At 63.9% G+C, this 19,596-nt stretch overlaps 2 protein-coding genes across 2 annotated transcripts; both read right to left on the reverse strand.

Moving 5' to 3' along the window:
• Positions 1–248: 248 nt before the first annotated feature.
• On the reverse strand, positions 249–8,642 carry Prom2 (prominin 2). The gene is given in 23 exon segments (XM_048352345.1): positions 249–329; positions 1,459–1,531; positions 1,653–1,759; positions 1,855–1,944; positions 2,654–2,722; positions 2,831–2,911; positions 3,094–3,147; positions 3,259–3,351; positions 3,913–3,984; positions 4,325–4,471; positions 4,976–5,060; positions 5,179–5,270; positions 5,545–5,620; positions 5,622–5,666; positions 5,827–5,861; positions 5,863–5,980; positions 6,199–6,287; positions 6,289–6,358; positions 6,561–6,625; positions 7,383–7,457; positions 7,776–7,978; positions 8,310–8,399; positions 8,580–8,642. Coding segments are annotated over 19 exon segments (1,464 nt in total). The 5' UTR covers positions 7,395–7,457; positions 7,776–7,978; positions 8,310–8,399; positions 8,580–8,642; the 3' UTR covers positions 249–329; positions 1,459–1,467.
• LOC125356798 lies at positions 7,621–14,327 on the reverse strand. Its single transcript, XM_048353505.1, is given in 10 exon segments — positions 7,621–7,653; positions 7,776–7,852; positions 8,310–8,643; positions 8,902–9,052; positions 9,189–9,343; positions 9,346–9,399; positions 9,736–9,784; positions 10,077–10,258; positions 13,705–13,848; positions 14,166–14,327. Coding segments are annotated over 10 exon segments (1,341 nt in total).
• Between the last annotated feature and the right edge of the window lie 5,269 nt (positions 14,328–19,596).

Here is a 19,596-nt window from a genome sequence, read left to right on the forward strand (position 1 = left end):
ACTTTCCGTCTTATAAAATGGAGATGCACAGTATGCTCAAGGTGACGAACCTAGCACCAGAAGAGGCACCGACCCCAGGTCTGCGGGGCCCTACCGGGGTCTCCTAGACAGCCCCCACTCCAACTGCCAGAGAGCCCCTCGGCACTAGATCAGCCCTAGATGGCTCCCCTCCACAAACACTCATTCAACACCAGCCGCGTACGGAAGCCCTACTGCGAAGAACGGGCTTCAAGGACCAAGACCGAGGCTCAGAGGCGTGAGAACATTTTAATGGAGCTGAGATGGATCCATTCCTCTTCCTCCTCTTCACCCTTTCTGGACCTCGGCGTCTGGCACGGAGGAGGGACCCCGGGTACATGTACAGAAGAGAAAAGGCCGTTCTGGCCACCAGACCCCTCCTGAAGAGGCTCACGGGGACAGCACCCCTTCAGGGGGGACAAGGAGAGCCCCAAGTATGATCTCCCACCTCGGAAGCCAGTGCTCAGAGGGCAGCTGGGCCTGGCACTCCTGCTCCTAGCCTGGGATGAAGGCACAACTGTCACGCAAACCTCCTACTCTACTAGGGGCGAAGAACATCCCCAGGCTGGAACCTGCAGAGGGCCAGAAGCCCTGTGCCAGTGGAGGACTGGGGTGGGACTGTGTGTGTGCGTGTGTGTGCGTGTGCGTGTGTGCGTGTTTGCGTGTGCGTGCGTGTGCGTGTGTGTGTGTGCAGGGGGACACGAGGCAGAGTCCAAGCCAGCCCAGAGCTGGGCCGTGGCAGCCTCCCCACTTTGGGGGCTTAGCCTGAGGATGGTTGGGCAGGAGGGGGCCCTTGGCCCAGCAAAGTAAAGAAGGGACCGAGGGACCACGGCTGCCTGAAGGAGAGAAGCTGACAGCTGGGGAGAGAGAGGAGAGAGGTTGGAGCAGGCGAGGAAGCCGAGGAAGACCAAGGAGCAGGGGCTGGGACAGGAGCAGGGGGAGGCTGGGAGCAGCCAGGGCTGTGCAGGGCCTATCCGAGGAACGAGGAGAAGGGCTTCCAGGAGGTGGGAGACAGATCCCCGCTGGTGCTGATGCACTACAGCAAGCAGGCAAGGGCTAGACGCGTGGAAGAACCTGCTGGCTCTGCGGCCCAGCAGAAGCGACGCGTCCTCGTGGAGGTGAATGAAAGGAGATTCCGAGTAGCGGGAGGTGGAAAGGGAGCGGGCAAGATGGGGACGGTAAGCAGGAGTCCAGAGACGAGTCGGGCCGGAGACACAGGTGTCCTGGGGTCTGGGCTGCGTCCAGGGGGGAGGACGGGCTGCCCGGGGCATTGCTTTGCTCTGTGCCGGGGGCTGCAGGAGCCAGGCTCAGGCCCCCGGGGCAACCCCGCCAGCACTCGGACCTCAGACCGCACCAAGCTCCCCAACCTTCCCGCCCCGGACCCCCAGATCCCAGCTCCTCCACCCCCCCCCCCCGCACTGAGGCACTGAGGAAGCTCACCACGGAGCCCTACAGCTTCAGGGAGGTGACTCGGGGGATGTGGAAGAGCTGAGTCTCCTCGGAGCTGGTGGAGCTGCGGAGGCACAGAACGTGCGGTGGCCCCGTGACTCCCAGGCTAGAGCACAGGCGGCTCTGCCCGGGCCTCGGGGGGAGGGGGGGCTCCCCCAGGGCCTCCCCGGCCCCCGGCCCCTCACCTGAGGCGCTTCCGGATGGGACGGAAGTACTTGGAGGTCTTGACGGCAAAGATGATGCTGGGGATGAGGAAGAAGGCGCACCAGCCCAGGCAGAACCAGCAGGCGTTCTGGAGGGCGGAGAGGGGGCGGCTCTCCTGAGCGGGGGCGGCGGGCGGGCCCCGGGCCCCCCCGCCCCACGCGCCCGCCGGCGGAGGACACTCACCCAGGGGTCGGCTATCATGTCACACAGGACCACGCGTCCGTTGTCCAGGGCCCCAGACAGGGGCTGGCAGGTGGCGATGCGCTGGGTCACCTGGGGCGGCCGTGCGGTCGAGTCAGGACGCGCCCGCCACGCAGCTGCGCACCCCCTCCTCCGAGGGGAGCTCGGCAGGGGCACGGGAAGCGGGGGGCGCGGCGGCGGGCGCACCCACGCACAGACACGCGGAGCGGGGGCCCGGGACACAGGGACGCGCCCCAGGCTTCGTGCTCAGCGGCGGCCCTTTGTGTCTCTTCACCTGCGTCACGGCCCTGCCGTGGGCCGGGCGGACACTGAGCATGCGTGCGCGCACACACGCACACACACACACGCACGCACGCACGCATGCACGCACACACCCCCGATCTCTGCTGTGCAAGTACCTGCACACGCGCACAACACACACGTCACGGGTGCACAGACACCCCGAGGGAAGTCAGCCTCCCTGCGGGCTGCTGTGGACGCCGAGACAGCAGCGCAGCGCAGGGCGGGCTGGGAAAGCCGGCCACCGGGAGCCAGCCCGGGGAAGGACGTGGGGGCAAGGCAGGAGTCAGGACCACCCCAAGTTCACACAGGCCTCCCAGAGGGGCAGGGGCAGAGGCGGGCTACGCAGCGTCCAGCCCGCCAGCTGGGTTGGAAGAACCAAGCACTGGGTTTAATTCTGAAGGCCTGGGGGATCTGCAAAGGGCACCAGCGGGCATGGACGGGAAGGGCAGGCCAGCAGGTTCACTGGGGGGGAAAGGGGGGGGGCTCCACCTCTACTCACCTCTGCCCTCACCCAGGCCACATACTGGGAGAAGTAGCCCAGCTCCCGGGTCATGAAGCATCTGCTGGCCTGTGGGAGAGAGAAGGGGCGGGCTGGCGGGCGTCCGTGCCCCTCCGGAGGAGGAGGAGGAGCGGCGGCCCTGCGCTGCGTGCCGGGGCAGCTCCCGGCCGCACTCACGTTCTCCACGATGTGGCGGATGACGACGGGCAGCTCTCCCACGAGGAAGGTGATGTTGCCGAGGACGGCCGAGGTCTCCAGCTGGAGGGGAGAACCGGTGCCCATCCATCCCTCCAGCCACCCAAGGGACCCTTCCCAGGGGAGGGGGCGGCCCGAGGGCCCCCGGGGACGCACCACCCACCCTCCTGGTCCCATCTCCTCCCGCCACCCCGGAGCAGGCGTTCCCACGTCCCTCCTCCCCGCTGCCCCCACCCCGTGGCCACCTGGAGGTTTGGGACGGCAGACGCCAGGGCCGTGGCGCTGAGGAAGAGCTTGTCCTGGGGGGGGGGGGCGGGGAGGGCTCGTTAGGAGCGGGGCTGTCGCGGGGGGAAGTGGAGTTCGTGGCCCGGGGGCCCCTCTCCCCGGGCTTCTCGGGCGCCCAGACTTACCATCAGGTTCTGCTGGGGGACAACCTTCTCGTGGTAGAGGTTCCTGAGCCCTATGGCCTCCTCCTGAAGCTTCTGCCCCAGCACAGAGTCGCCCTGCGAGCAGGCAGGAAATCAAGGCTTCCTCAAGCGCCCGAGTCTCCCCTGGGTCCCGGGACCTTAGCCCAAGTTCCACCTTCCCCCCTGCCTTGCTGGGTGATACCCCTCAACCCAGCGGTGCCCACCGACACCGGAGCACGCTCCTTGGCCTGCCCAGGTCTCAACGAGAGCGTTTGAACCTCTAAATATTCGCGAATACGAAATGCCCCCTGACCCCCCGAAGGGAAGCCGCCATACTGACTCCCTGCCAAGCCCTGGAGCAACGACTGCAGCTCTTCCGAGACGGGGGCAATCCTCTTTAGAGAGGGGGGGAAAAAGAAGGTGGAGAGCCACTAAGAGACTTCAGAAGGCCACGCGACCAACGGGCCGCAGCGCGCGAGTCCAGACGCGGAAACATCCGCCCGCGTCATAGCAGGGTGGAGAGCCCAAGGCATGGGTGGCCCCCTCCGTCTTATCTCTGCTCTCACCCTCCTCCCCCACCCCCCAGGCTTCCCTCCCCTTCCTGTCCAGAGACTCCTGGCGGCCGCCTGTCGGGTGGGGTCTCTGTGCCCTGCTCACCTGGGCTTGGGACAGTCTTTCCAAGTCCTGGGCCAGCTGCTGCACGCTAGTGTTCACCACGGGCTTCTGGGCCTGAGGGAAGGCGGGGTAAACTCTGCCGCCCCCCTCCTCCCCAGCCAGATGCACCCCGCTCCACCTGCCCACGGAGACCCTTTGCTCATCACGGGCTTGACCTGGAACTGTCACACATTCCAGGCCCTGCCCAACGGGACAGACGAGGAGGCGGCGGCAGAAATCCCTGACGTGCACCCCGCGTGGCGCCCGGGGGAGGCCGATCCCCACCGGCGCGCGTGGCGGCTGGGGGTTCAGCACCACGAACAGCGCCCCGAGCTGTTGGAGGAGACCTGGTGTGGTGGTGTGGGGGGGGGGGGGGGGAGGGAGGCAGTCGGGAGCACGGAGCTGCCATGCTGACCTCGGCAAGGAAGCCCTGGTAGTCGATCTTCTCGATCCCGCTGCTCTGCAGCGTCTCCAGGTCCTGGCGGGCCTCGGGGCTCAGCAGGTCCAGATCCTTCATCTCCACGTTGAAGCCCTTCAGCTCTCGCTGCATTTTACTGGCATACTGGGGGGAGGGGCAGGTGGCGGAGCTAGAACCCCAGAGGTGATGTTCCCCCCGGGAACAGTGCCATCAGCCCCTCGAGGCTCTTCTTGATTGTTCAGGGCCCCCTGCCCCTGCATGGCTCCTAACCCCGATCCCCGGACGGGCTCCCGGGACCTCGCCCTCTGCCAGCCTCCACCTGGCTGCTTCTACCTCACTGGCGCTGGCGCCGCCCAGACCGCCCGACGCCTGTCCCCAGTCGGGACAAGCACTGTCACACACCCTCACCCTCCTCCTACGGCCTCCGCTGCGGGATTCAGCTTTCCCCTGGCCATGGCCTGGGGTGTGCACCCAGCCACCCGCAACATCTGAGCCAGGCCCCAAGCTTACGGCTCGAGCCTCAGCCTGAGGCAGATTTCCCGGAGCTTAGATTTCTCAGGTTCAGGGAGACTTGCTTCCACGGAGGCAAGATCAGAGGAGGCAGATGGGAAGAAAGGGCCCTTCCAACCTTCCGGAACATTCTCTCACCTGGCTGATATCCAGGTGCTTCTCCAGGTCGTAAGAGTCATTGAGCTGTAGGACCTTCCAGAGTGCCGCCCCTTCCCTGCACTGCCTGGGAAAGGTGGGCGTTCAGGAAGAGGGGCAAGTGGGGGGTGGGAGACGGGCCGTGCCGCCCCTCCCCGGACGCCCCCCCCCTCCACCCGGCCCCCCAGCCCAGGCTGTGCGCTCACTGATAGGCCACGACCACGCTGATGTTGTTCTTGAGGCCGAGAAGATGGGACAGGTTCATGGACGGGGGCAAATTCCCTGGGGTGTCTGCAAACTTCGGGTGACGAGGAGAAGGGGAGCATGAAGCAGGGAGGAGACCAGGCCTCCCTGGCCCCCCCCTCCCTGCCCCCCGGGCCCCGGTGCCACCACGGGCAGGAGACACCAGGTGGGAAAGCCCCTGTGACCTCTACCCATGCCTAGCCACCAGCTCAAACGAGCACGGGCGGCATCCTCCTAGGACTCTTCTGGGGTCTCTCGCCGCCCGGCCAGCGCCTCAGCCCCCCCGCGGGAAGCGCCCCGAGTTCCAGAACGCTGATCCCCCCGGGCACCTCATAGAGCTCTCCGCGCTCCCAGCTCCGGCACACCAGAGTCTGCACGTTGCCGCCCACCAGAAGGTGGCGAAAACCAGAGGATGAGCGGGGCGGCAAACAGGAAGCTGAAGGCCACACCTCTGGGGAGGAAAGGGAGAGCGTTGAGAGAGAGGGAGGGGGGCAGACGGACGGACACCGCGGGTGGGTAGGGCTTCTTGGCGAGGCGGTGTGCACAGCCCCCTCTGTGGGACAGAGGGTGGATTCGAGGCGCTGCACACCCTTCCCCCCGGCCCTCCTTACATCATGAGGCAGCGGGCCCCGGCCTCGCCCTTGGCCCTCCGCGTGGCTGGGGTCTTCTCTGGCTGACAGCCCCCACGTGCCGAGGCCGAAGCCCAGCAGGTTACAGACCACCACCAGCAGGACGGTGGAGCACAGCACGCAGCACGCGATCCACCTGCCGGGGAAGACGCGGACTCGCTGAGCAGGGGCCTGCACGGGGGGGGGGGGGGGGAGCGAGCTTGGGGGGCCTCTGGGGCTAGTGCTGGGGCTGAGCAGTGCGGTGCTTCACGGTTCCCGTGGGCTCCAGGGGCCACACAGCCCAGGGGGTCTGAGAGGAAGCAGACGCAGTGTGGCAAGGGGAGACTCGGGGTAACGGGGGCCGGCTCCTGGCACCTGTACGTCTCGTATCGCTGCACAGCCTTCAGGAAGGGGCGACTGCCCTCCTCCAGCTCCCTCAGCGTCCGGCTCCAGCGGGACGTCCTCCTTCAAGTCCGGGAATCCCGAGGCCAACATCCTCACGCCTTCAGGCTGCCCGGACACTGCTTCTTCAGATCTGCCCAGAGCCACGGGAGGTCAGGCCCCGTGGGGGGTGCCCAGGGCCAGGGCTGAACCTCCGGGGCCCTCAGCGGAAGGGCAGCTAAGGGGGGCAGCCCCCCCGCCCCGCTTCCCTCAGCAGGCGTCTAGGAAGGTGGGGGAGGGAGGGGAGGAGAGGCGGCAATGCCGGGCGGCCGGCTGGCCCTGGGCAGGGGCCTTACCTTTGACCAAAACTGGCGGTCTGCAGGCCGATCAGAAGGGGGAGGCTGTTGAAGGTGCTGTTCTCCTGTGAATGGCGCGGAGCTGAGCCGCAGCCCTCCTCCTCTGTCTCCACGGGAGGAGGGCCTGCCTGGCGCGCGGGGCTTCCCGCGCAGGGCACACCGCCCTGGCTTCTCTCGGTCTGGGGGTTCCTCTCCCTTGCCCCAGGCTGACTCAACTCCCCAAACACTGATCTGTGCAGGCAATGTTTTCAGGGGGAGGTACCATCCTTGGGCTTGAACTCAGGGCCCGGGCATCGGCCTCTCCCCGTTTCACGCAAGGCTGGGGCTGCTCTACCACTTGAGCCACAGCTCTACTTCTGGCTTTTTGCTGATTTCCTGGCTCTGAACCCCGATTGTCAGCTTCCCGAGGAGCTACCCGCACCTGGCTTGCTGACTGACCCCCTTCTTCCTCTCTCCACCCTTTGCTAGGCCCCAGTGGCTCGGCATGCCGTCTTCTTGCCCACGCGTGACTGCAGGCGGTGGTCATTCCATCTCTGCTCCCGTTTCCTTCTTCCCAGCAGCCCCTGCTGCGGCCAGCCGGCAGGGCTGACTCACTGGTTCCCAAAGCCGGCCCGGGTCACGGCGCTGACTCACAGAGCACCTCCCCTCTGCCTGCGTGCCGAGGACGGGCACAACGGGCCCATCGTCCAGGGCTCCGTGTGGCCGAGGAGCCCTCCAGTCTCAAGTCCAGCCGAGCTCCTGTTCCCCAAGTGGGGAAACCGAGGCCCTTCCCGTGTGGCTTCCCCGGGCGCGTGCAGCCAGGAAGCCCAGACCAGCTCTCACCTCCTGCACCATGCTGGAGAAGTTGGCCTCCGGAACGCCCTTCAGCCGATTCAGGGCATCGTCCAACGGGGGCAACTGAAACGAGGGATGGAGAGGACGCTATGAGGAGGCTCAAGGAAAGGAGTAGATACCCTGGAACCGTCAGCGTCCTCAGGTGCAAAACGGGGGGCCCCCGGGACCCCTATTGCCCTGGGAGGCCATGAGAAGCCAATAAATGGATGCATGTGATGCTCAGGCCTCAGCGTGTGGCCAGGACGACAGTGGCTGAATCCTGGGGAAAGGGAGGGGCAGCTTGAAAGGGGAGATGGGGAGAGAAGCCTCAGGAACCCCCCTCCCCCAGGCCACTGGGTTGGCCCTTGCGAGCCTCGGGGAGGCCTGGTCCTCGGCCCGCACCTGGGTGAAGTCGGCGACGAGCTCCAGGGCCCGGCCTGGCTCAGGGTCCCCTCGCAGTCGCCCTGACACTGGGGGTCCTGCAGCAAGGCGAGCAGGCGCTCCCAGTGCTCTCGAACCGCGGGTTCCAGCTGCTGCTGCGCCTCCACAAGCTCCTTAGAGGTGGCGTTCCAGGGCCCGGAGGTGCTCCATGGAGGCCTGCAGGGCTAGGAGACCCGCGCACCGCGCGGGGCCTGAGCGGCCTCCACCTTTCCAAGCATTCTCCTAAGAAGCCGACCGTTCCTTCCCCCCCTTCCCCTCCCCCCGGGACAGAGGGACGGGTCGTCTTTAACCTCTACAGTCACAGTGGAAGCTGCCCGGGGCAAATTAGGGCAAATTAGGCCAGGCCGTGGGCTGGGACCCACAGACAGGGTCCCGGATAGTGGGCTAGGAAAGACGTGGGTGGGGCTGAAAATCCAGGGCTGGGGGAGGGGGCGGGCGCGCCTCCAGGACACACCCCGCCGGGCCCACCCGCGAGCCGGGTGCGATTCAGCTCACCTTGGCCCAGGCTGTGCACGGAGGCCAGCACCAGGTACACCTTGCTCTTGAGCTGGCTGTGAATGTAGTTCCCCAGGCGCTCCCCAACACCTGGAGGGCACAGGGCACCCTGCCAGACCGGCCCCTCGGGGGCCCGGGACCCCCTCCCCCGCCACCCCCGGGCTCGGCCATCCCGTCGCCCGCACGGGCTCTCCAGCAGGCCAGGCCCCAGCTGGGGAGCTGGAGTCCCCGGAGCAGGGAACCCCGGGATCCGCCACCTGCCGCCATTACCATCCAGGTCCTCCAGGACTCGATTCTGGGGCAAGGAAAACTGATCCGCCACGGCCCGCAGGTCCTAGGCAAACACCGGGGTGGTGAGCCACCTCCCCCGCCCCCCCCCCCCCCCCGGCAGCCCCTTCCTTCCCCGAGGGCCCCCAGGGGCTCAGCTCAGAGCATTGCAGCAGGGGGCAGCGGCCAGACATGCAGAGAAAGCAGCACCCCGTCTGCTCCGGGGGGGAGGGGGGTGCTGGGCCCTGGGTGACCCCCTCTGCTCCGCCTGGCGTGGGCCTGCTGCTTGGGGCGGGCCGTCCTTCCGTGCCCCGTCCGTGCTCACCTCGGGGATCTCGGCCACCAGCCGCCGGAGGCCGCGCAGGGTGTCGGGCACAGCCTGCACGCCGGGGCCCGTGTGCTCGTGCGTGCGCTGGTTGGTGGCGAACGCACAGGCCACGCCAACCCCTGCAGGGATGGGGGGGAGGAGGAAGGGGCTGGCGGCGGGGGGCCCCCGGCGTGGCGGCCTGGGCTCGGCCCCCCCCCCCCGCCGGCCCGCGGGCTCGCCCCCTCCCCCCCCGGCTGGCCCGCGGGCTCGCCCCCTCCCCCCCCGGCCGGCCCGCGGGCTCTCACAGCAGCACGAGGGTGGTGAGCAGCAGGAAGGCCAGGAGCACGGCGCGCTCGCAGGCCATGGCTTTGTGCTCGGTCTTCACGCGGCCCCCGCAGCGCCGCCGGCAGCGACACAGGCAGAAGCAGAGCCCGGCGACGGGCACCGCCAGGAAGAAGAGGGGCTCGGGCGGCGATCGCCGCGCACAACCGCGTAGCCCGCCTCGTACCGCACCACCTGCGCGGGCGGGGAGGCGTGAGGGGCGGGCCGCACGGGGGACGCACTGCGGGGGGGCAGGGGGGTCCTCCGCCCAGCCCGTGGCCGAACCCCACAGTGTCTGCGAATTACCAGCCGACGCTCGAGAAAACCCAAGGCCGGGGGGTTCGAGCTCGCTGTCAACCCCGCTGCTAACTGAACCCGACTCCGCCACGACGGCGCCCACGGGGGAAGGGGAAGGGTTCGCCCCCCCTCCCCCCGACACCTGACAAGCACCTACGAAGGGGGGCTGGACTGAACAGGAGGGGTCCTCTGGCTCATCCCGAACTCCCCCCCCCCAGCCCCGGCCCCCCTCACCTCGTCCACGTTCACGAGGACGGCTCGTTGAGCAGGCCCTTGACCAAGTCTACCAGAAGGAAGAAGCCAGGCTGAAGGTGTGGGGACGGCCGCGGCCCCGGCCCCCGTTCCAGGCCAAGGGGGGCTGGTGCGTCCCCCTGCCAGGGCACCGGACCTCAGGGCCACTGCAGGGGAGCAGGCCGGGAGTGGAAGCCCGTCCCCTCCTGGGGGACCGCCGGGGCCCCGGGAATCCGAGGAGCAGGGGGCTCCCCCCGAGGGCACAGCCGGAGGTTCTGGAGCCTCCCGCAGGCGCGGCGTGTGCCGTCCGGGGCGCGGGGCGCGGGCCGGGCGGGCTCACTCACCGGCGGGGAAGGGGTTGAGCTGCACCAGCGCGAGGAAGCGGCGCGCCGAGCCGTAGAGCGGGTCCAGCGGGCCGGGCGCGCGCGCCAGCGGGGCGAGGCGGCGGGGCCGGGCGGCGCGGGGGAAGGCCAGGCGCTCGGCGGGCCCCAGGAGCCCGCAGCCGGGGGCGGCGGCGCGGGGCGCGCTCAGGGCCAGCCCCAGCCCCAGCCCCCAGCCCCAGCCCCAGCAGGGGCGCCAGGGCGCCCGGCGCGCGCATCGTGGGCTCGGGGGGCGGGCGGGCGCGTCGGGCTCCGGCGGCTGCGGACGGTGCGGGCGAGCGCCGGCCGGCCGTGCATCCTTCGGCAGCCTTCCTCCCTCGCTCCCCAGCCTCTCCAAACCGGCCCGACTGGTTTGGGCTCCCCGGCTACCCGGGCACCCGCCCGGGGCGTAGGAAGGGCAGGGGCGGAGGCCGGGGTAGGGGGGCAGGGCCGGGCCCAGATGCCCTTGACGGGCGGGCGGGCGGGCGCGAAGCCGGGCGCCCTTTGGCCTCCCCCAAATACAGGAGGGGTGCGCCTCGGTACCCCTGAGCGATTGCGGGGGGTGCATGCCAGGCCCCGGCCCCGCCGTCCCGGCCTGCGAGGTGGGGAGACGCGGCCAGCTCAGAAGGCCCTGGACCCGATCCCGGGGCCCGGTTCCCCGCCCTCCCCAGAACCACCCGGAGCGCGGGCTCGCTGCCCCACCGCGGCAGGTGCAGCCCCGGGCCGGGCTGAGCCGGGCCGAGCGGCGGGGGGATGCGTCCCCCACAGGTCTCTCGTTTGTAAATGCCTGTCTGCCCCGCGCGCAGAGCTCTGGCTACGCAGCTGGCTGGCTGGAGCCGGGCTGTTCCTGGCAGCTTTACTCAAGATGCCACAGATAGTCTCCCCCGTGGCGGAACGGACAGCTCAGATGGCGGGCTGGGCCGCCCAACACAGGAAGCAGCGTGGAAATGTCGCTTTTGACCCGAAAGCCCCTCGTGGCGTGTTACTGAGGGCAGGTGCTAGGACTACAGAGCCACGCATGGAGGGGGGGAAACAGCGGTCGTCCTTAGGCGGAATCATGGGTAATCTTCAGTCCTCTCGTCCCCACCGTGCAGCGCCATTTCTGTGCATTGAACACGTATTGCTGGTGTCTAAAGGAGTTTGTGGGTTTCCATGACAACTGCACCCCACTGACAGCCCTCATAGGGGCCCCTGGACGCCAAAGCGTAGCCCCAGGACAGTAGTTCGGCACTGGTGTGTGTGGTTAAGTGACCAGGCACAGCACCCCCGGCTGCCCTGGGAGGCTGGGGAGTAGCGAGGTTCCAGAGGCTTGAGACAGGGCTAGAAGACTTTACTCTTCCTCAGTTTTCCCAGGGCTGGGGAAGAGACTGCACAGTCACGGGAGGCAGAGTCTTAATAATGAGGTACCCATGAGAAACAGGACCTCATCAAAGGGTGATTCAGAGATGGGGATCAGTACCGAGGCAGACGGTGGGTCAGGCTGGGCCACGCCCCTCCTGGAGACCCACCCCAGTATACGGAGGGCTGCCAGGTTCACTCTGCTCCTGACTGTGGGCTGTGCCCGCCTCACCCCTGCTCCGCAGCCTTCCAACAGACAGTGCCCAGATCTGAGTTCAAGCTCCATGCGCGCGCGCGCGTGCGCGCACACACACACACACACACGCGCCCGAAGAAAGGCTGTTATCTCCTCTGATCCTGCCTCCTCTCCTCTAGCTACAGCTGTTATAAACAAGTGCTCCATTAGCAATTACTTTTTAACTTTGATCACTACTGAATTGCAAATGGCCCAGCCCAGTGTAAACCGCCTGACATTGAGGGTGCTTTTCTTGCTGACTTGGACGCCCTGGTGCTACGGGAATGAGACCCCAGATTGGGGGGGGGGGGACTGAAATCTTTAAGGACTTGGAAATAAGCTGACCCTTCATCCTCCCACTCTCTTTCTGCAATTATCATCATTAAGCCAATCACTGACTGGCTGCTATTGTTTTCATAAGTGTCTAATAAAAACATTGGGCTTTGAAGTTATGATTTCTCCTAGAAGAAAACCCAAAACGATGCCAGCCTCTTCCTCCGCCTGGAGGCACGGGGAGGCTGATGGGACGTGGGGTCCGTCTCCTTCTGACAGGTGGAGGCATGGAAGAGGGGGCTTTCCCTGAGTCAGTGGCCAGGCCCAGAGCCAACACCGCAGGTTTCCTTCCCAAGCAGGGTTGGGATGGGACAGTCTACCAGCACACTGGCGGGTCAGCTCCGCCCCACCCCACCCCACCCCACCCCCCACCCCAGAGAGTGGGGGAGGGCAGGCCGGGCTCAGGCAGAGAAAGGAATGGAGCTGTAAGTAAAGCTTACCTTAGCTTTGGGCAACAGCATCTAACACAAAGCCTATTCTATGATAAAGAGGTGTCACAGGTAATTTGCTGCAGACTATACGGGAAGTGGCCATTGTTTGTGGGCACCATTACAATATCTTACAATTGAAAAGTGGTGAGTCTTCAGTCTAGGATCTCTTTAGCTGGAATGCCTGAAAGTGAGTCCGAATCCAGGGTGGATGAGATCAGATGGGAGCCGTTGCATAACCCTACGGTCCCAGCTACTTGGAATGTGGAGGCAGAAAGGTATTTTGAGCCCAGGAGTTAGAGATAACATACAAGACAAAACAAACAAACAAAAACGTTGTGTGCGGCCGAGAGGCGGGCTGAGGGGAAGGGGTGTCCTGAGGTGGGTGGAGAGGAGGAGGCCATTCCGAGCCGCCGGTGCCGGAGCAGTTCATGAGTCTGACAAAGTAGTAAATTTAGGGTAAGGCCGGAGGAGAGGCCACTGAGGGAGCAGCGAGGGTATTAGAAGGTGCTGAGGCTCCTTCACAGTTAGCAAGGTGCTTGAGGCTCCGCGGACGGCCGAGCTGGGGCCTGGGAGGCGGCCGGGTCGCACGTGGTCGGCGGGGGGGGGGGGGGGGGGGGGGCTGCGGGGCCAGGCCCACGGCTCTGCCCTGGCCCCCAGGCGGGTAAGCTTCAGGAGCAGCAGCCTTCGAGCGGAACAGGATCCTCCGGAAAGACTGCTGCGGGCCGGCTTCGCGTGAGCCCAGGCCTCGGCCCCGCGGTCTCTGCAGGGCAGGTGCCTTCCCTCGGGACCCAAGGGCAGCGTTTCCTGGGACTTGCTGTCCCCTGCGCCTCGGGAGAGGACAGTGCCTTCCTGCCTGAGCCTCACCTGGGGCCCGCGGACCGGCAGGTGCCGAGCCTCATCCCCCGCAGCCCCTCCCCGCCCTCTCTCCACAGTGATCGGGTCTGGGTCACCTCTGACCCTTACATCCGCCCCCCCCACCCACCCTCCATGGCCCTTTCTAGAAGAGGACACGCGTTTGGTTTGCAGAGCCTGGAGGTTGAGGGACCTGTTGCTGCCCGGCAGCGACACCGAGGCCCCCAGAGAGCCTGGCGTGGAGGATAATGGGCCCGTGTTGGTGATAAGCCACGGTTCTATTCTAATACCGCGAGAGTTGATTTTTCTGTTGCTATCACGAATGGCATGAGGCTGGGTAATTTGCAAAGGAAAGATTTCCTTAACTTATAGTCTGGAAGTCCAAGAGCGTGGACCCCAGCTCACGGTAATGGTGGCCTCAAACCCAGAGGCCAGCATGGAGGCTGACAACCCGTAAAGGCTCCTCCACTGGGTCCTGGATTTCTGGGTGTGGAGGCAAAGAGGCCATCATGGGTTCGCTGACCACAAGTCGATAATGTGGCGAGACAGCAGAGACGGCTTCATAACGCTAGATGGCGGAGAGGGCGCAGACCGGGCGGCGGCTCGACAGCCAGTGCCCGGTGCCTCTCAGCCCTACCCTGCAACTTGGGCTCCGTAAAGAAACAGCTACGGGGCTGGGGATATAGCCTAGTGGCAAGAGTGCCTGCCTCGGATACATGAGGCCCTAGGTTCAATTCCCCAGCACCACATATACAGAAAACGGCCAGAAGCGGCGCTGTGGCTCAGGTGGCAGAGTGCTAGCCTTGAGCAAAAAGAAGCCAGGGACAGTGCTCAGGCCCTGAGTCCAAGCCCCAGGACTGGCCAAAAAAAAAAAGAAACAGCTACGGCCAGGCCAACTGAGGCAGAACGCAGGCTGCTCTCCAGGGGGGACCGGGGCCCCTCGGCCGGGTGTTGAGGAGAGCGGCCACTCCAATGGCCAGTGCGGGGGGGGGGGGCAGAACGCAGGCAGGTGTCCCCGAGAGTGGCAAGGTGAGTGGAAGGCGCCATCTCGGTGTCCCCACACGCAAGGAGGTGACGTAGAGCTGCGGGCGGGGCTCCGGGGCCACGTCCTCCTGCCTGAGGGGAGGCCAGCTGCAGCGAACCGGGGGCAGCTGCTCTATGCAGCCCCCACTGCGCGCACGCACGTGCACACGCGCACACACACGTGCACACCACCTTCCCTCCTTGTTAACATGCAAGTCCCTCACACTCAGCTTGGAGGGCGATGTTTAGGAGTCTGGAAGGGAGCTCACAGAAGTGAGGCCTCAGGCGGGAGGCGAGAAGAGCAGGGAAGATCTTGCGGGAAGCCGAGGGAGGCATCGGAACCACAGAGAGGGTGCTGCACTCTAAGAAACTCCATAGGTGGGGTTGTCAGGTGACAAAGGGGGCCAGACTGTCGGTACCCCAACTCTGAGGTCACTTCCCCACTCTAGTCTGGCCTAACAGTCTTCCCCTACTCTCTCTCTCTCTCTCTCTCTCTCTCTCTTTCTGTGTGTGTGTGTGTGTGTGTGTGTGTGTGTGTGTTTGTGTGTGTGGTACTGGGGCTTAAAATCAGGGCCTTATGCCCTTGCTTTGCTTTCTTCCGCAAGGCTGGTGCTCTACCACTTGAGCCACACTTCCACTTGCCACTGTTCGGTGTTTAACTGGAGATAAGAGTCTCACGGACTTTTCTTTCCCTCGCTGGCTTCAAGCCCTGATCCTCAGACCTCGGTCTCTGTAGGATGGCAGGTTTGAGCCGCCGGTACTCTCCTTCCCTTACTTTATTCTGGCCAGTAGCTGTCTCGATTCGTAGCGGGAGTTCAGCCCGAGGCCCAAGTCCAAGGGTTCCATGTCAGGTCTGGCCACTTGCTCCAATACTTAAAATATAAAGACAAGTAGTGGTGAAAGTCAGAGGAAAAAAAGACCTATCATTATGTGATGTGGGCGCACAACAGGAAGAGACAGAATAAACTTTCCAGCCTATCTTCCCTGGAAGACAGGACCTCGAGCTTTCTTCTTTTCTTTCTTTTTTATTTTTTCTCTCCTTCCTTCCTTCCTTCCTTCCTTCCTTCCTTCCTTCCTTCCTTCCTCCCTCCCTCCCTTCCTTCCTCCCTCCCTTCCTTCTTTCCTTCCTCCCTCCCTCCCTCCTTCCCTCCCTCCCTCCCTCCCTCCCTCCCTCCCTTCCTTCCTTCCTTTCTTGAGGTACTGCGGTTAGGATTCAAAGCCTCATGCTTACTACGTAGCTCAAGTTGTCCTAGAAGTAGCTATGTGGTCTAGACTGGCCTCGAACTCTCCATCCTCCTGTCTGCCTTGGCCTCCCACAGGCTGGAATCACAAGCCTTCGCTGCCATGCTAGGCTCAATGGGTTGAGGGTTCAAGGAAGAATGGGAACAGGAGAGGGAGATAGGCATAATCATGGCGTCTCAAGCAAGGTTTGTCCCTGTTGACGATTCTCTCAGTTCTGGTTCTGTGAGGGGCCCCACCTACGTGATCCCGGTCGTGACTTGAGGGGAGCTGATTGCCGGCGCCTGGCTGGCCTCCTTGTTGTAGGCAATTGTCCTCCCTGTGGGCGTGGTCTGTCCTGTGAGGGTGGACTGTGCCTTTCTTTGAGGGGACTTAGGTTTCTGTCTTAAAGATGTCATCAATTAGCCCTGTCCTTTCCGGAAACCAAGATACGGGAGGGGAAGCCTCAGGGAAGTATACCATGGAAGCAGAGGTCAAGCTTTCTATGTGTCTTTGGTTGACGCGTGGGCCCAAGTAAAGGAGGCAGTGCTTGCTAGCCAGGGAAGCGTCTCGGTGACTCTTACAGTCTGTGATGGTTTCTTGGGGGGAAAATGGCTCTTGGAAGTCCAGCCACCATGTCCTGGAAGGGGTTAGCACCCTGTCACGGCTCAGGTAACTTGCTTTGAACAGCCTTCTTAGATGTTCTCAGACCTCGAACCTTTTATTTCCTTGACCAGAACTTGATGACAAGGCCGCGCGGTTCAGGGGCCTCCGCGAGGAGGGGGCACGGGCCGCGAGGGGAGCGCGGAGCTCGCGTCTTCTCTCCCCGCTCATCCCCTGGTCCTCGGTGCTCACGGGAAGTACAGCATGTCCTGCCCAGGGAGACGGTCTCGGTGTGACTCCGGAGGAGTCGGGGCCCTGAGTTCCTGCCCTGCGGCCCGGCTGCGGGGCCCTTGCAGGCCGCCTCCTCCACACAGCCTGGGGCAGAGCGGCTTCTCCTGGGGCAGAGCGGCTTCTCCTGGGCCCTTCTTCCCACTCTTGCCTTCTGGTCACAATCTGAAATATGGGAGCCGATCTCTTTGCTTCCTGTATGAACTTCCACTAAAAGAACTTGAGTGAGAATCCTTTCCTTCTCCCTCCCTCCCTCCCTCCCTCCCTTCTGCCAGTCCTGGGGCTTGAACTCAGGGCCTGAGCACTGCCCCTGAGCTTCTTTGCGCTCAAGGCTAGCACTCTACCACTTGAGCCACAGCGCCGCTTCCTGCCTTTTCTGTATATGTGGTGCTGAGGAATCGAACCCAGGGCTTCATTCATGCAAGGCAAGCACCCTTGCCACTAAGCCACATTCCCAGCCCCCATTCTTTCATTGTCTTTTGGCTTTATGCTATACTTGGGCTTGAACCTGGGACTTTGAGTTCTAACCTTTCAGTCATGGCTAGTGCTATGGCTCCAGTGACAACGTTTCCCCATCTAATTGGAAGTAAGTCTTTCAGATTTGTCTGTCCAAGCTGTCTCTGAACACTGAGCCTCTAATTTTAACCTCTGGAGTAGCTGGGGTTACAGGCATAAACCTTCAGAGCTGGCCCCCAATCACCATTGAAAAGCCCCCCTCCCCTCCCACACCCCCATCGGCCATTACGGATCGCGGCCAAACCATAGCAGTTGTGGAGTCTACCTCCCGCCTTAGAGCCTAGCCTTGCAACCTGCTGATAACAGGCTATACGGGTTCTGTTTGGGGCTGGAATTCAAGAGCCTCTGCCTGCCCAGCCCTTTGCTCGCCAACTCTGGGTGCTCAAAGGATGCAGGACGCAGAGAGAATCAGATTAGATCCAGCCTGGCCTCGCGGGCGAGGCCTTGCTAACCTCAGGCCTTCGACTGCCTCAGACGCAAAAGGAAGGTCTGGCCTCGCCTGGCTCCACCAGTCCGCTGCCGAGTCCCATCGACGGAACGGAGGGGGGAGCTGCACACGGCAAGCGTGAGCTCCGGGGAGAAAGCCTCATCCTCGCGCGTGAGCTGGGGCCTGGGCCACCGAGGCAGAGACCCTGGCTCGCTACTGACAGGCTCCGCGTTCTCACAGGGGAGTCCTCCCGGCTCCGGAGGGAGACGGGAAATCGAGAGGTGGGTTTCAGGATCAAGGCTTCGGCCGAGGGCCGAGTGCGTCACTGTCTATGCCTCAGGAGAGCTGTGGAGTGACCTTCTGCGGCCTCGACGATCAGTTTCCAGGAGGGCCAGGAATAGCCCCTGGTGAGACAGACATGGCCCCGAATGAAGACCAGGCTGGGCCCTGGCGGCTCCCACCTGCAACCCCAGCTTCTCGGGAGGCTGGGATCTGAGGACCGCCTTCTGAAGCCAGACTGTCCCCAAGGAAAGTCCCCAAGGCTCTGATCGCCAACTGATCACACGAAGCTCTACGCGGAGCTGTAGCTCAAGTGGTAGAAAGCTAGCTTTGAGAAAAGAAATAAAAAAAGCTCAGGGACAGCGCCCAGACCCTGAATTCAAGCCCCAGGATGGACGTGCGTGTGTGCACACGCACACACACGCACACGCACACACACGCACACACACACACACACACACACACACGGTAAGGAGATGTGACAAAATGCGGACTGCGGACGTCAGCATAGCAGAGCCTGGAGAGGAAGAGGTATGGAATGTGCTGGAATTAGGGGTCTCGGCTGGGCCGGGAGGGGGCTGGGCCTGTGCTGGCCAATGTGAAGCAATGGGCTGGAATCTGGTGGCGAAGGTGACAGTGACCTGCGCCCAACAGGAACCAGATGAGCAGGTGAGCGCAGATACCACAGCGCCGGGCGCAGGCAGGTCTCGGCAGGCAGCAGGCAGCGAGGCGGAGGCGAGGCAGGAAGGAGGAGGCCCGGGCTGGGGCATGCTGGGAGCTCAGCGCAGCAGGATCTAACCATCCAGGTCCCCCACACGCATTTCCCCTCACCAGGGTCCGCTAGGGCTCTTCCGGGGTGGGAAGGCGTCAGGCCCCACCCCCCGCCCAGGGGCTCCCCTTTCACAGTGGCCTGGGCTTCCCAGGGGAGCAGTCTGTGCCAGAAAATTCTCAAGACTCCACAACACCCGATACATTGGGGACCACCCTTGGGTCTCTGCATTTTGTTGTTGTTGTTTTGGTCGGTCTTGGGGCTTGAACTCTGGGCCTGGGCGCTGTCCCTGAGTTCTTCAGCTCAAGGCTAGTGCTCTACCACGTGAGCCACAGGGCCACTTCCGGTTTTCTGGTGGTCCATTGGAGATAAGAGTCTCATGGACTTCCCTGCCTGGGCTGGCTTCGAACCACAATCCTCAGATCTCAGCCTCCTGCGTAGCTAGGATGATAGGTGTGAGCCACTGGTGCCCAGCGGGGGTCTCTGCACTCTCTAATGAGCACAAGGCAGTGTCATGATTGTCCTGGAGCTCAAAGGCTCCCATTTTGCCTGTACTATCATGAACAGCCCATAGCTGACGCTCCCTGACGGAAATACTCCTCTACTTAAAGTACCACGTGGTCACTCGATGCCCTCCCAGCAACGTTCTGTCTTGGCTGTTGATGGCAGTGTGTGCCTGTCATCCTACCACTTGGGCGGTTGAGGTGGGGGAGTATCGTGAGTTCCAGGAAAACCTGGGCAATGCTTTGAGACCCTGTCTGAAAACACCAAGGGCTGAGGATATAGCTCAGTGACAGAGTGCTTGCCTGGGCTTGATTTTCAGCCCTGCAAAAACAAGTAAGGTAACAGTCAATAGAGAAGGCCAGGCTCCTGCCTGTAACCCTAGCTGCGGAAGAGGCTGAGATGGGGGGATCACGCGGGGGATCCCGGATCCGAGCCAGCTTAGGCCGGAAAGTGCGGGGCGGAGCCTCCGACCTCCAAGTAGCCAGCTAAAAGCCAGCAGTGGAGCTGTGGCTCGATTGACAGAGTGCTAGCCTTGAGCACAGAAAGCTCAGAGACAGCTTCCAAGCCCTGAGTTCAAACCTCAGGACGCACGCACACACACACGCACACACGCGCACACACACACACACAGACACACACACACACACAGGAAGTAGGTAAGTAGCATCGAGCTCTCGCCAGCTCTCTGT

Source organism: Perognathus longimembris, chromosome 8, assembly GCF_023159225.1.
Source record: "Perognathus longimembris pacificus isolate PPM17 chromosome 8, ASM2315922v1, whole genome shotgun sequence".
NCBI lineage: Eukaryota > Metazoa > Chordata > Mammalia > Rodentia > Heteromyidae > Perognathus > Perognathus longimembris.